At 30.3% G+C, this 17,397-nt stretch overlaps 1 protein-coding gene across 1 annotated transcript in view; it reads left to right on the top strand.

Annotated features, from left to right (window-relative positions):
- Positions 1-971: 971 nt before the first annotated feature.
- The window catches only part of LOC131841967 (vesicular glutamate transporter 1), a 37,396-nt gene continuing 20,970 nt past the window's right edge, over positions 972-17,397 (top strand). The window contains exons 1-2 of the mRNA XM_059190386.1: positions 972-1,078; positions 2,477-2,588. Of these exons, the coding sequence (XP_059046369.1) occupies positions 2,494-2,588 (95 nt within the window). The 5' untranslated portion in view covers positions 972-1,078; positions 2,477-2,493. The remainder of the gene's footprint in view (positions 1,079-2,476; positions 2,589-17,397) is intronic.

Below are 17,397 nucleotides of genomic sequence, written 5' to 3'. Positions count from 1 at the left end.
TAAAATAAAATCAATATAAGTAAATAGTAATCAGTATTTATTTCTCGCAATAAGCATTTATCACATACTTTGAATGTTTATTTTACAGTTAGAACCGATTGAGCTGCATGAATAATATACGAGAATGGTTTTGTTTTAACTAATATAATGTATTATTTTATTAAAAGGTTCTACCTAATTCGTATCTAAAGACTGATGATTAAAGCCAGCTGGGTATAGGAAATTCCTTTACCCTTTAACTAATGGGTATAAAAATCTTCTCAACATAACTATTGATGATATTATATCCCTGGCAGCACCTTATTATTAGGTGTATCGTTAGATTGGTTGCCATTTTAATTACATACAAACAATATTATAATGTAGCCCATAGATCTATTTTCTGAAGAGAGAAATGCAAGGTCAAAAATTTTATACTAAAAGTAATAAACCTCTTTGATTATGTCTTATTTTTTTCAATAACTTGATAACTACTCTATGATGAAAAAGGTTATTACAAAATTTACGTGACAAAACCTTTTTATACACAACTTATTAACATTATCAAAATTATATTCTGATAATATTAATAAGTTGTGTATAAAATGATATATAGTCTGTTTTTAATTATGCGCCACAATATTTGGAATTCTTTAATAAATATGTTCGAAATGATTGAGTTATTTTTATGCATTCATTGACTCTCTAAATGATATTACTATCTTTGTTCCTCACATACATATATATGTATGATGTATGTATATGTTAAAATATGAAATATATGTAGAATTGAGTGTAGTGCATTTCAATCAACGAATGCAGGGCTTAATGTCTCTATACTAGGAAATCTGCGTGGAAACATTGATGAAGCTTATGCAAACCATACTTTGGGGTCCGCTGAAAATTTTCTGAAAAGTGAAAAACCACGCCTCTTTACAGGAGAGCTTGGGATTGGATGAATTTCGTCTACATCCGTAGCAGGGCCGGCCAATAGCATTAGAGGCTACGCGCAGCCGTCGCGCTACACAAGAGACGCGCGGGGTGCTACGCCAGCGACAGACGCTACGAGGCACCTGCTACGCCTGGGATCTAGAAAAATGTAAGTATTCATATGTAATATTCTAATTATAATAATTACATAATCATATTGCAACAATTTTTGTTCCTATTTGTAGAAACAGAAACTAGATAATATATGTATATAGCGGTTAACTGAGTGTACACCAAATGGATCGATTACGTAATCGGTTACCTATCTATATGTATATATATTATATATAAAATATATATGTAAGTTGTTTTATATATAGTATACACTTATATACTATAGGCAGTAAGTTTAAGTTTAAACATTTATTTAATTTATGTAATGCTAATATATCAGTACTAGTAGTATTGATTTTTAATAAGTACTGATTAATATACTAATGTATTAAATAAAATGAAATAATTAGAACCACAACTACAAATACTTAAAAAGAAGGTACGGGATTAGGAATTAAAGGATTTGTTCTATTCTATTTCAATTCTATAGAATAGAAAAAAGCTATTTACCAAAACAAATTATTACTGTAAGATATTAATGGGTTTGAAATATTACACTTTACTTATTTTTGTAGTATCTATAAGCAATACATTAAAATGTCATATAATTTAATTATACTTAAACCATTTTTAATTAAAATTCTTTAAATAAAAGATAATAATTTTACTTACATAACTCAATGTAGGCCGAGAACTTCTGATCGCCCCTAGATGTAGTGACAATTGCATATCTCGCTATCTCACTGGAAGTTAATATCTCGATAATAAAAAAAATATTCTGTGATTTTACCAAGTAGAAATATATAAATAGATATTATAATTTCTTTCTGATATAATACAATAATCCATTCTTTACTTTTCATAAATTAATAAGTAGAGCCATATTATGAAAAATCCTATGTTGGACCCTCCTGTAAAGAATATATTTTATTTTTATTTTCGTTATAAATTGGCCATAAATAGAAATTTTAAATCGATTATGCTAGTAGTTTCCGAAATATAGCCCGGTGACATATAGATGGACTGACAAAGTCACGCCAATACGCTATAGAAGTGACTGTTTTGAAGTTTTTTTTGGAACCCTACCATCTAATCCTAATCATACTTTTCTTAATACGCGGGGGGATTTCATATAAACTCATTTATTTATTGCATTAACAGCTTGCGTTCCAAATCGTACCTATTCCGGTTTAAAAGGTGGCAGTACAAACATACAAACATCAAGCAGTACAGTCACAAAGTTTGGCAACCAAGAAATGAAGTACCATATATGTTACAATGTATTATAATGTATTAATATTAGTATTGCATGTATAAGCGATGACTTCCATTTTCATAAACTGCCGTCAGCTTGTTTGCTATGCCAATTATATAGGAGTAAAAAAGAGTTGTAAATTTTATAACTTCTTTGTATACAAATTATATTCGTGTCTAATGTACGTCTATGTTACAGGTGTTAGTAACGTATGAATGAATGAAGGAAGCCGGGCATCAGCAATGCAAGGGCTACGAGCCGCGAAGGACAAGGCCTCCGGCCTGCTCGCCAACAAACACCTTATACTCAAGTAAGTGATTCGAATCGAGCAAAGAGGGATATATTGATTAAAACTTGAAATCAATAACTTTGATGTGGTTATTGTTCAAAGTATACTACATGTCTCTTCTTTTGAGATTGCGCAGTATTTATGTGCGCTAATAAAAGTAATTGAATAAATAGATCTCTCTCAGTCAGTAACTATTTAATTTTTGTTTTAGTATTTTTAACATTTGTTCTAATTAGGTTAACCGGTTTGGAAAGAAAACCCCAAAATCAATTTAGATAATAAAAGAAGTAAGTGATTTATTTATTCATAATTTAAGACCTACGTTCTTACAGGTGGATGTATTGTCACTTCTCATGATTACACTAATTACCAAAATATAAACTTACTAATCCATCGGCAAATTATTCACTTTTATAGGTTCTTTAGAGACTGTGACTGACTAATTCTCTCTTTGTACAAAAACCTTCAGATGAAGAAATCGTTAGTTAATAACGGGTATATCATATGTATTGTAACAAGTATTCTCTAACATTTATATATATTTAAGGAGTTAATATTTTACTATTAACTTTTATATATTATAAAAGTTAATAGTAAAATATTAAATAAAATATTTGGTTAATACCAAATAATATTTTTTGGTTATAAATCTTCGATGAACCAATGATCTCGTTTTTCAAAATATTATGAAACTCAATATATCTTAAAGATATTCACTGTTAAGTATTTCGTATACTTTTAAAATAGTATAGAGAAGTATTTGTGTTTTAAAGTTTTTGATATTACTTATAACTCAGTAGAAAATTTTAGAGTAAATGCATACTTGCAATACGAGTATTCATAAAATCTTAAATTTAAAAATAGATAAATAATACTTTTTAACTCACGGTTCGAGTCTCTGTCCGTTTCCAATAGGCCCTGAGCCAGTTTGAAGCCCCAGAGGTGTAATAATTAACAGTAATTACATTGTTATTTATAACTAATAGATATTAGTATGACTGGAGGAAAATTTCTGAATACCACACATACTGTAAATGAGCTAAGATAAATTATTGTCAACTACATATGTACTGTATTACGATACAGTCAAGCTATTTGTAATCTTTCGTGAAAGACAAGATATAACTTAGTAAGGCCTACATATTATTCAGGTAGAGTAGTATTTTTACTATATACTTAAATATATTGATTTTATATTAGTACTTTGTATTATTTTTATTATTTATAAAACCACAAATATAGACACGGAAATCAATAATCCGCTGCAAAACAAACAATGATTTGATCGGGAAAGAAGCAATTTGGCGGAAGCCGTTGAAGCTGCGAGTCGATCGTCGATAATATTGACAGCCGGATAATACGTGTAGCAAGAAAATAAAATATAAGGGCGGTGTATCTTGGACTTTGCAGTAACGAGCATTTTTACTTGAGGGCCGACACTGATCAGTCTAACTAGATGTCCAAATTGATAGTTCGTTTAGAATCTTGTAGTCATTTTAATATCACTTTTATTATACAAAATTATTTTGATATAATTTTAGAAATTTAGAAATAATAGAATAATGAGATGTACATGACAGCAAGATGGATGTATTGCCACTTTAAAGTAGATCCCATCAACTATTAGATACAAATAAAAATGAAATAAAATTCAGGTTATTTTCATCGATTTTTTTACATTATTTTCTCTTATGTTAGATTATTTTGAGTCTGCTTATACTGCAAGTTCAGCCCTTTTGTACAAAAAATAGGGAATAAAATTTATTTTTTAGGCTGACTATAAAGTCGATCACGGCTCGTTCGCGGCCTAGTAAAATACATACTATATTGTTAAATAATAAACAATCCTTATTAAAAAGGAAGTTTAAGAATATCTTTATCAGACAGTTTTGCTGTTAAATAATTTTGAATTATGTGCCATATATATGTTTTCTGTTAGGATTTGTACCTAACTTATTATTATAAGCGAAAATACAGGTTACCTTTGGAATTTATAACATTGGTACAACTTGCAAAATTATATGTATATAGATAAAACTTAACCTTAAAAGTACTTGCTACTCATGAAATTACTTGAAGTCTTAATCTGAAAAATGACTAAAATCCGCCACAGCCTCGCAAATCGAGCGAGCTCAATAAATAATGCGATTATAGTATAGCGGGAGACAGCCCTACAGGCTCAGTCGACTGTTCAGCGCTGATAACAAACAGACATCATCCGGATTTGTGTCGTCATGCGAACCGACTGCCGACTACCGACGATTGCACCAATCCTGATTTGTTAACAAAGCTATATGCTTATAAGACGGTTTTGTATAACATAAGTTTACAAAATAACAACAGTTTTAATATATTGATATAATTTCGTATTCAGTGCAAGAAGGCATTGCGTATTGCGTTCTTATTTCCTTTTTAATGGAAATTTTAGGAAACTATGTTTATAAAACTGGCATTGCAGTAGATATATAATAGTTTTTCCTGTGTTCACAAAGGTAAAAAAGTTTAGTTTACTCTTTCTTCTAGAAATATTGGTATGTACATCTCAATCACTCGTCATATAATTTAAATTTATATGCCGAGTGATTGAGATGTACATACTAGTAAAGTTATTTTGTACCCATCGAAATAATTTGATCATAATAAGAAACAATATGTTTTTTTATACTCAGTTGAATTTATCACTCACGCATGACAGATCACATTGTCTGAAATCGTGTTAAGTGAGCTATGTTCAATTTAATGCACTAAGACTAATCCTACAATATACACAATATCTAACTTAGATTTTGAGTGCCATTGGAAATTAAATAAAGTACAGAAAAGTACTAAGATTTTTGTGGCACATAAACATTTAGAAACCTTGTTCACATTATATTTACCATGCCTATAATACCATGACGACCTCGGTGGTTTAGCGGTCTAGCACACCGCTTTACGACCGATGGTCGCGGGATCGATTCCTCACACGGCACAAACATTTGTATTCATGAGTATAATTGTTTGTATCGGTCTGGTTGTTTTCTATGTATAATATGTATGTATTTACAAATAAAAAATATCTATGTATATGTATCAGTTATCTAGTATTCATAACACAAGCTTTAGCTAGCTTAACTTGGGTCTAGATGGCGCTGTGTTAATTGTCAAAAAAAAATATGTGGTAGGGTTCGATATTTTATTTATAGACAGGAAATTACTTTAAATATTGGAAGTGATAAAATGTATGGTATATAAGAAGTTCTGAATATTGAGATCATACAATCGTTTATCTAAACGCCGATTTAGATCGACCGACAAGTTTATATTGTCTCCCATTTATATATACTAGTAGTGCTACGTAACTAGTAATAAAACTGATATAAATATTCATTATAATAAAACTGAATTACTTTTAATATTTTTGCACTGAGGCCATTAGGCATTAGAACTGCTTTACTGATACCATGATATTTTATTATGTTATCTGTGCTGATACTGACTTGATCGTCAATATCAGTAAAACACATTTCTTGTTTATCGATCATGTTTCTTCTAATATTTAGCATTTTAAATCTAACGTTATTAATATTTATGAACAACTTCTTGAACGATTCAATATATTTTTAAATCTTAACAAAAGAACTAAGATTAATAAAAAAGAACAATGAAAAACAAAATAATGTATTGTTTCCATAATAGAATTAAATAAATACTAATTAATGTTGTCTCCTTCTAATGTTTATGACTACTAGATTTCAAGAAAACAATAATTTGTAAATTTGTAAACAGATTTCTATAAGTGGGCATGGAGAAGTTAGATATTTGTATATAGCCACCTACACATTAACCTTATGAGCGATCCCCAAGGTTTTAAGCTCATAAATTGCGTAGCGACTAGCAACCAACGCAGAAGGGTAGCCGGTTCATTATTTAGTCCGTTTAAATCACTAAGTCCTTAAAAGACATTAGCAGGCTTTGTACCGTTATCGCAGTACACAAAAGAGATTTGGAACGAGCTGACAGGGGGAGGATCCTGTCAATTATCACCCGTTATATTTAGCTGAATGTACATTTTATAAGTATCTCAGCTACAGGGCTTGGATACCCTTATAATGCACGCCACTTGACTGTATTTTTTATAAATAATATAAAATATGTTCCCTAATTTGTTACACAAAATAATATTTCGGCATATTATTATTTAAATTATTATTTTTATAAAATATTATTAATTATTTACTTCTTTTTTTGGGAGCCAAATATTGTAATTGTAATAAAATTAAGACATTATAATATTATGAAATTTTTAAAAGAGCCATTATAATGTAACTCTGCTATAATTTACAGATTATGATATAGCAGTATAATAATTTCGTTTCTGACTTTTCAATTTGTTTGGCATATTATAAATGTTATATGCTAACGCTACTGGTACTTAGGGAGCTGACGACTAAAATACGTATACAGCACTCATGCTAATTGTTGCCGCCATTTGAATATTGCTGGCGACAATTACTCGATTGGTCCATCGCCTCGGGCTGTACAGCGGACCCCTAAATTAATTGCTCTTTGCTCACTTTGTTTTGTTTTATTCTCTTAATGATGGATATTAAAATGTGATGTCCGAGATAAAATTTTTAAAGGGCATTTAATATATAATATACCAAGTAATATATTACATTACTTGATATATTATATATTACATTTTTGGTCATAATTTTAAATTAAGCAAGAAAATTATATATGGTATTATTTTTTGTATATATACCTAGAGCATACACCTAAATACACCTAACCTATCTACTAGGTAATAAATATTGAATATTAAAAAAAGTTTTGCTAAATAACTAAAAAAAGTTAATATAATATATTTATAATATATTCTATCTATAATTATTAAACTTGTGTAAATCCGTATATTTATAAAAAAAGATAGTCACATTATTGTATTGAATGCTTAAAGCTTAGATAAATTGCCGGGCAGGTGTAAATAATATATCCTCAATTTGCGCCTTTCCTTGATGGAGAGGAAATTCCATATCCTGTCCTTTCTTTATGTCACGCAGAAAATAAAGATTCTAGTATACTCCATCCGTAATTTACTTCGATATATTTCATTTACTATATTATGTTTACTTTATTTTTTATTGTTCCCTTTATTTAAATTTTATAAGATATATATAATAAAAGATTTTATAAAGCTTTGTAAAGGTGTTTTATTTTTCTAGTTTCACGCACCAATTTGAATCAATTTGATCTTATTATTACAATGTAGATAGAACAAAATAAATATCTTTTTGTAATAAATCGTATTAATGGAAATTGTATAATTGGCTACATTATTTGCATTCATAAGTACTTTGATTACGGTAGTCTATGTACCGCAAAATTACTAACTAAAACCTGACTAACTAAAGTATATTATCTATAAATTATGTTAATTGTATTTCTTTTCAGTTGCAATAAACAAAAATAATACTCAATAATAAAATGAAACTAATAATTAATTATTCTTCATAAATATATGTTTCTTATGTATCTATTACGGATTAAGACAGCTAATTTACCCTTGTTAATAGAGGAATCTATACAATGAAATGTTTATTTTCATGAAATTTGAGAGATCTGACAGCGGGTGTAACATTACGCGTCAATTTGGTTGCGAGGACAAATGCCTCAGGCTCTAAGATGAAATTTTAATGAGCATGGCTTTGTGGTTCCGCTGTGGGATGCGGCGGCCAATTAGTGATGGAGTTAGTTGGTACGTACAGGCTGTAAACAAACTCGAACACTCTCAAATAAGATATATAGACTAATTAAGACCAACTAACTAATGATGACATTTCAAGCGCTTACGCTTAATGTAAAAACAATAAAAAATGTGATGTACATATTTATGCTCATTTTATTAACATATTATTGTTTTATTTACTATTACCGAATACTAACTATAAATGTTATAAATGTAAATAATTAAGTTCTTAAGTTGCTGCAGTTCATAAGTTGTTAAGAGTTTAGCTGATTTTGACTCTATGAAAGGATTCGACATATCACTGCTGCACTATTTGCCTTGATACATGGTGATGATAAAGTTGGTCATGACCACTTAAGTTATTTATTAATATAAAATTCTTTTCTATATTAAAATATCATCTGTAAGCCTGTATGTAATATACATGTAATTCTTATAGAGTTTAATACAGAAACTTAAAATTTGAATATACTGAGAGGCTGTGAAAAAGTGATATGTATATTCTTCGAAATCTATTTTTAACCAGTTCTGCCATTCTAATAATATGCCTTCTTATAGAAAAACAAGTCCATTTAGCAAAAGTGTGTCAGCAAACGCGGGCGATATGAGACAGTCGTGTCGTCATCCCACGAGATCGATAGATCCGTGTCGCCGCGAAGTCTGTCCGCCGGGACGGCGCGGCGCCTCGGGGCCGCCGCCGGTTGCCGACTCCGACGGCGCCAGGGGGCCGCATGCCCAGCCACAAATAAATCTTTATAAGCCAAACTGCCACTTAAATACAGTATTTTGTTATCCGGATATAAACGGGAAGCTTGAGGGACTACAGACAGATATAAAACTGCATGTGCATCTCGAATATCAGGTAGATGAATTTATAAGTATCATACTAACTAACTAGTATTTGCCGGCAATTTTGTCAGTCATATGGGATATATTTATTCCATCAGTAAATAATAAAATTGCATAACTAACCAGTTGAGATCTTTCACAAAACATGTTTTTCAACACCTTTCACTGGTGTAAACAGAATAACGCCCATAGATTTTTCAAAATTAGATCAATGGTTTAAGAATGCTAGAAGCATAAACATTCGTTTTTGTTTATAAAATACCAAAATTTTAAAACATTTCAATAAAATGAAAATATATTGCTCCGGCTTTGCACTGGTATATAACATAAATTTCATAAAGTCGTTTTTAATTTAATGTAAACAAATAATCAAATCTTTATAATATTAGTATAAATAATTAAGCACAAATGACGTAGTTTCCACAACGATTTATTTACACAAACTAAGTAATCCTGCCAACGTTCTTTGCTCTACCTGAAGCTTGCAAGTTATCTGCAATAGTCCAAATCTCTGATTCATAAATAATGACAGAACCCTAGTATCAGTATTCTGTCATCATTTATGAATGAATGGTGATTTTTAGATGTTACTACTGGTTTGTTATTCATTATGTACCTTGTACAGTATTACAATGAATTGCTATTAATATTATAACGTATGTATACATTATGAATTATTTGAATCTTTACTGTTATTGAAGAATACCCTTCTTAAAATCCCACGGCAGACGTGATGGGAAGCTATTTCTAATTAACTTATATTATCGGTGATTCAAAATTATAAACTAACATTACAGAGTTTATTGTGTTATCCATATTCAAACTCATGATCGTTAGGGTGAGTCAGGGGCGAAAACCACTATGCCACGACTCCCAAGTATTGTAAATTATTATTATACCTGCATAATGAAACTTTTTAAATATACGTATGTTCCTCGCTCATTAAGTCTTCTAAAATTGTTAATGAGAATCCCGCGAAAGGACAGGGATTTAATTTGGAGCGTGGTCGCAGTCTCAAAGGGCGGAGCCGCTGCCGGTATTAATCCCACTTCAAAGGATACGTTGAAATTACAGACCGCTCTGTGTTGCGATGTCCATATAACATTGATACAGATGTACTGACGTCGAGTAATTATTTCTCTTTATATGAAATGATTAATTTGAACGGCGATTTTACTATGGCTGCATTTATACTGCGAAGCAGAATTGGTTCTTTAATTTAAATGTTTATTTCAGGAAGATTAATATTTAGTTCTAATAAACATGATTCATATAACTTACGTCATAAGTATGTTTTCAATGATTATATTTACATATCATTATTAAGTTACACAAGATTTTTATTTTGTATGTACTAATTATTTTAGTTGTACATAATTTGTCTATTTATATGCGACGGTGGATAAATACGTTTGGATTATTTTTTATCATACCATAGTTCACTTTATAATATCAGTGTATATTAAAAAAATATGTATTTAGATTTATATGTGCATATGATTATTTCTAGAAAGTAAATTGTACGGATATAAAAAATATTGCACTATATGAAACGTACATTAATTAAGAGAGACGTATACAATATATTAAGTAACTATATACAAAATTCACAAAGGGTTAAAATGATAGTTTTAGAACCCGCGATCCGAGGTGGGTCACTAGTTACAAAATAATTTTGTAGTACTCACCATTTGTTTTAGTTAATGTTTGTTAATTTGATATATACTGTGGTTGTAAGCTCGTCAGATAAAAATATTGTTACCTCATCTGGCTACAGAGTTAGTTTCATCCGCCACTGCTCCCATATTAAAAAAAAATATGCTTACAAAATAATGTTGAATAAATGTATACTCTTTGTGAATCAACATCGATATGAATTAATAAGCGTCTTCAATATATATAAATTGAGAGTAATTTACATATGAAAATTATTAAACTTTCTGATATTTCTGAAGTATTATTTCAGAAATAACCTGATAATAAACTATAAATTTTATTGTAATTATTAAATCGGGCAAATTGAGGCTGGTCGCTAGTATATGATTGAATATAAATGACGTGAAACAAAGTATACCACAATTTTTAAGTAATATTCTATTAAAAAATACAGCGAGTAGAGATAGATGTGTGGCGCCTAAGCGGCGAGCAGACGCCGCGACGCCCACTCATTCTGTTCAGTGCGCCTTCATAAAACACTATGTTTAAAGACCACAGACTACTTGTAAGATATTTCTCTACATTATTACTTTTATCTGGTAGTATTTATTCATATCTAAATAAAAAATATAAACTAGAGCGATAAGAAATTTATAAATATTGTTTCATAGGTAGAAGTATTTTTCAGAAATATAGGGTTAAATGATTCTATATTAATAAATTGCCATTTATTGATATAAAATCATGTTTTATACTAATAAATTACCAAATAATAAATAACAATAAAAATAAGTAAAATTATTATAGTATAAACATATTAGCATTGTTAATATAGTCAAATTTTATACTTCTCATTTCATATTCTTGTGACTGTGTAATAGTAGATGAGATTATATAACCTAATATTCTTTTATAATTATGCATAATTTTAAACAAATAAATCATAATTATTTAAGAATCGGCTTGTCATGGTGGATACGGATAAAATGTGTGAAATCGAATATGTGGAAAAACTTGAAACAAAACATACATCCATATAAGAGAAATTATTTTGTTACTTACATGGGATCACTAACAAAATAAAAACTAGTAAAAAGTATATTATTAAAAACAGTTCGTAGATATCTGAACGTTGAGCCTACTCTATACATATTTAACAACAGTGACATTCGTATTTTTGCGCGCTCTATCATCTTCACTAATGTTCCTCGTGTGCAAATATTTAAGTTCGCCAAGACTTATTGATCAGGAGCGAGATCATGACGGCTCGCACTTGACGCGCTTCCGTCACGTCTAGAGTGCTTGTAAGCATTGGTGCGCGTGCAATTTTACGCTTGCATCAATAGCTCTGGCAATGTGCTGTTAGCAGAATGGGTCACGTAAAATGTGTTGATGTATTGTTACTTTCACACGTTTTTGATAATACTGTTTTTTTTATTAATTTATTGATGTTTTATTAATTTATATATTGGTAGTATAAAAAAGTTAAGAAAAAATAATACTTAATTGCTTGTTGTCACTACTAATAATGTTAGTAGTTATCTCTTAAGTTAAATGTAGCTATATAATTATAATATAGTTATGTCATTATATATCATATTAATGACATAACTATATTATAATAACTATATTACATTGCTAATTTGTATACGTAAGGTAAACCGATTTCAAATAGACAAATATTAGTAGCAACGTAGGCACAATTCGAAATCATTTTACTAGTAGGAAATTAGCAAAATGGTTTCGAATTGTGCTTACCTTGTAATGTGTGATGCAGGATTTTGATGTCTTGGTATCATGAAATGCATATTCAACTACAGCTTCCAGAAGTGCCAACTGTAATGCAGGAGTTCGCAGGGTAGAGGTAGTGAAACTCGATTGAATTTCCGGCCGGTAACGAGGTTGCCGACCAAACGCCACCGGAAATACAGTTAATGCATGTCAATTGTTGTGCCCCTAACTTTGTTAGCTAACTCCACTGGGGTAGCGACGCTTAACTTTAAAAAGCCTCATAAAGTTAAAATCATCTTAATAAACGACTTAATTGATGTCTATAAAAAATTACTAAGAATCACATTTGGGCGATTTTTAAATAAATTTCATATCTTAATGTTTAAATGGAATAAAACTGTCGTCGATGTAGTGAGAGAATATTCTGAATTCTGAACATTCGGAATTAACTTTGTGTCCATAGGTCCTTTTCACGAGTATATAGCTAAATGGATCTTAATATAAATATATATTAAGTATATCAAGGGGACTCGCTGTCTGTTCCTATGTATGCTTAAATCTTTAAAACTATGCAACGGATTCTAAAGCGGTTTTATTAAATAGATAGAGTGATTCTAGAGGAAGGTTTATATATATAATACAGATACACCCGTGTGAAGCCGGGGCGAGTAGCTAGTTTTATCTAAAAAGAAGGAGTCAAAGTCACAGGCAACAGCTAGGTGGGTTCTACATAATATCTGTATATATAATGAATTGTATGATGATATTAATTATTTTATTTATGTAATTATTATATGTAGACTTGGCAATCGTCGTCCGGTTTGGAAAAGTAGCTCTATCTAGGAACTCATTGAAATTTAAAAATTTCATACAAACCGATTCTCACATCATCAATTGTCCCCTCCGATCGATCCCACTTCGAAATTACGACGACCTGAGCTGAAGTTCGAACCCCTAGCGGTGCCCTCAGACTAAAGTCGTATCCGTCAGACGGGAGTTGACCTTCAGCCGTTCTAAATGTCCTTCCGCGGGTTTGGAGTACCATCTACATCTGCACTCGCCCTCTATCGCCCGTTGAATCTGTAAAGGACAGATGCGGCCAACAGCATTAAAGTAGTCCGAAAAAAAATCATCAGTTGATAAATATATGCAAGAATTAGTGTAAGAAATATATATATTAAGATACAGTTTTGTATATTGAAGCTTTATTTACCAGTCGTCAAAAAGGGTAAGTTAGTCAGCAGTCGGGTGTTAGCGCTGCTCTATCCGGATACAACAAAAGGGTTGCACTCTGATTGCTTAATGGACAGTGAAGGCTGAGATAGCGACGTGATAAATCACCGGCGTGATTACCGAGCCATTATCTAAAATACAATCTCGGGCGACAACTTGAGGCAAGACTCGAGTGAAGCTGCTGGTATAATTGACGCCAGCCTCTCATGTAAAAGTTATTTAGACGAAAGAACGTTAAAAGTACTTAATACTTAAATTGAAATTAATCACTTTACTGTAGATATTTTCATTAGTATGTACATTTTTTCATTATATTTATATATTTATCAATTTGTAAGTGTAAATGTGTGTAGACATAGATATATGGGTAATAATAACCTTGTGATCATTTTTGAAAAAATAATAGAGTTTGCTAAATTTTAAAAATAAAACTTAATATTAAAAGAATTTGAGACGAGCGCGAGGTCTAGAAACAAAAACAAAAAAGAAATCAAGTTAATAATTTTTATTACACTGTAATCATTAAATTACAACAAAAAATGTAATATATATATGTTTGTTCGAGACATGACAAATACTTTGGGTAAATTTCGGCACTTCAATAATTTCTACATTGCTTACTATGCATGTATGCATTATAATTATTAATTTCTATTACCAGAGGTAGATTTTAAAAAGTCGTCTGCGTAGGTACCTGATCTATTTCAGCCGCAAATCAGCCCGCGTTGTAAGCTGTATTTCGTCTCTAGGGTCGGATTAGGCAGAGAAATTACAACATAAGAGGCATGACATCATAGTCCTCTGGAAACGCAATACATGACTACTATCACGAATATTACATAATAACGTGATATCTGTGGTGCGGTTTATGAATACTAAAGAATTAAAGAAATTTAATTAATATTATATATATGAATATACGAGTAGGTGACGGTTACTGTTTACTATCAGAAAGGCCATCAGTCTGTATGATATTCCAATTATATAAAATACACCTGTAGATTAGTAATATGTTCATATTTTCAACGACAATAATTGTAGCATCTGTATATCAATATAGGGATTATATCATTATTTTGTTAATTTTATTTGAATGAACAATTTATTGTAGATATTACCTATAAAATTGCATTTCAGTGCACGACATGTAAGACTTCGCGCTACACCCTTCTCAAGTAGTCGATCAACGACAAACAAATAAGTATATTGATGATACAATCGAGTCTATTTCATGCGAGCCCCTCACAGAGCTCTCAAAGAGAAGTCTTACGATCTACATCCAGTCCCTTGCAATCTGTTCACAAAGTTACAAAGGCAGCTTACTATACGTGTGTACGTAGTGAAATTTAATGAAGTAACTCTGTGTTCGTAGACATAGTATCCATGTTGGCCTTAATGCTAAAAGGACGAGGTTTTCAGTTCAATTGTATGTATTTCCTTTTTACATATATATTATGCTATATCGTCAGGTTTGACGTGAACGAAGTTATGGGCATACTTAATTCTACTAATGTCATGACTGTGATTCGTATGTTTAAGTGTATGTTATGTTTATACGGCAAATTATATAGTTAAAAATAGATGGCCCAGTGATATACAGCTAGTTTAAACAAGTATTTTCAAAATAAATATAACCAATAAAATTCTATAATCATGTAGCTATAATCTATACATTCTATTCCTAATAATAAATGTATAAGTCTTGACAAATCTATATTACTTTTTTAATTTTTAAGTTTTATTATATTATTTCTTAATTGTATAGCACCATTAACATTAAAGCTTTAGAACCAGACTATTTTAATAAATAGTATAGTTTAAAAGCTTTAAAGTTAATCTTTGAAAGGTATTCACTCTTATTAAACATACTTACTTTCAGCTATCTTTATGTAGTTACTTACAAAGTCATTCCAATACTTAGGTACAAAGTTTTACTTTGAAAAGTTTCTACTACGCTTTGAGTTTATTTTATATGACTACGCCGAGTAAGAATTTTGCACCAGGACTTTATTAAGAAATGTAGTCACTTTATTAAAATACGTACTTTAATATATAAAAAGACTTAGAGAATTTCTTCTCTCTTAGAGAATTTCTTAGAGAAGTCAAAATGTAGGCATGTATAAACTTTTTTAACATTGGAATTTTACATATATTTATTACATGAAAAGTATGCCAATGCAATAGAAAAAAAATTAAAATTAATAAATTTCTGGTAATGAAATAATTATTACTAAACACATATACGAGTGTAAATATACTTTTTCTAATTTGTAATTTATTAAAGTGCTTTGATATAAAGTTGTAAATCTGAATAATAAATGGTTACCATCCGCATTTAGCCACTCCTTAAAATATTTTACTTCGATCGTATTGAAACGTTGGTTTAGTATTTAAATGGATTCCCATTCTACTCCCCGAAACACGAAAATAGCGTGGCTCTTAAACAGAGAGGGGCTGAGTACAGAGTTAATAAAATACGCAGAGAGTACGCTGACAAAGGGGTATGCAAATTATTTCTTACCAAGATATGTATAATATTGTGCGTAAGTAATACTCGATAGAAAATATACAATCTATCTTAATAATTTTCGTGTTATTGATCACTGAGACTTTTATGAAATGTCTTATAAAATAAAATTAATAACATATAGTATGTTATTTATTTTATTATACATCTACCTAGATATGTAGGAAATATAAGTGTTGCCAAAAAACTTACACAGTTCTTACAATACTTTAAAATAAATTACAATACAATAATTGTAGCCTACATAATGTAGTATATTGTAGCAATATATTTAATTTCGTTTTCCTTTCCTATATTTTGTATCAAATATTAATATTATGTTCACATAACTGCCTTCATATATAATTTTTTCCTTAGCAACAGTGGTTATTCTCACAAACACGTCACTCTATGGTACTGTACTTTTAAAGTATATTGCGTATTCTCATACATACGTATGCTTAGGGTTATTGTTGTTTTTCAAAGCCTATAGCGAAACGTTTCGCCCCACTGAAAGGGTTTCACTGCGTTTTCGCTTTGCCCGCGAACAGATTTGTTCACGTAACAGTGAGGTTTTATAACTTCGTTCTGGTTTGTTGACTGTTGAGGGGTTATAAAAATGCAAATTAATGTGTCTAGTCTACACTTTTTATGGTTATAATTTCATGAATTGATGGATAGTTGATCAAGGTGTTTAGCATACCGCCTGATGTCTAATAGTCTTGGGTATCATTCCAACACGATACCAACATTTTGTATTCATGAGTATGACGTTTTGTATGTCTGGCTATTCTCTATATACATTAGTAGACAATATATTTATATTATTTATATCAGTTGTTCAAAGCTCATGGTTCAAACTCTACTTGGTTTTGGGCCTAGATAGTATTGTAAAAAAAAATATCTACATCTTCTGGGCTAATTAAAATGGTTTGTTTAAAAGACTGAAATGTGTTGTTAACAAGACATTCCAGTCTTTTAAACACAATATAAACAGAATATTTTATATACTCGTATGTGTATAGGCAATGTGAAATGAACTATACTGCGTGGTAAACATTGTGGCTTCATGTAATTAAATATACATTCAGCACAGACGATAAGTTTTATGATATTATCGCTGA

Source organism: Achroia grisella, unplaced genomic scaffold (genome assembly GCF_030625045.1).
Source record: "Achroia grisella isolate CSIRO2021 unplaced genomic scaffold, CSIRO_AGI_Agris_v1 utg204, whole genome shotgun sequence".
NCBI lineage: Eukaryota > Metazoa > Arthropoda > Insecta > Lepidoptera > Pyralidae > Achroia > Achroia grisella.
Note: the sequence above shows the minus strand (reverse complement) of the source record. Positions and strands in the feature narration are given on the sequence as shown.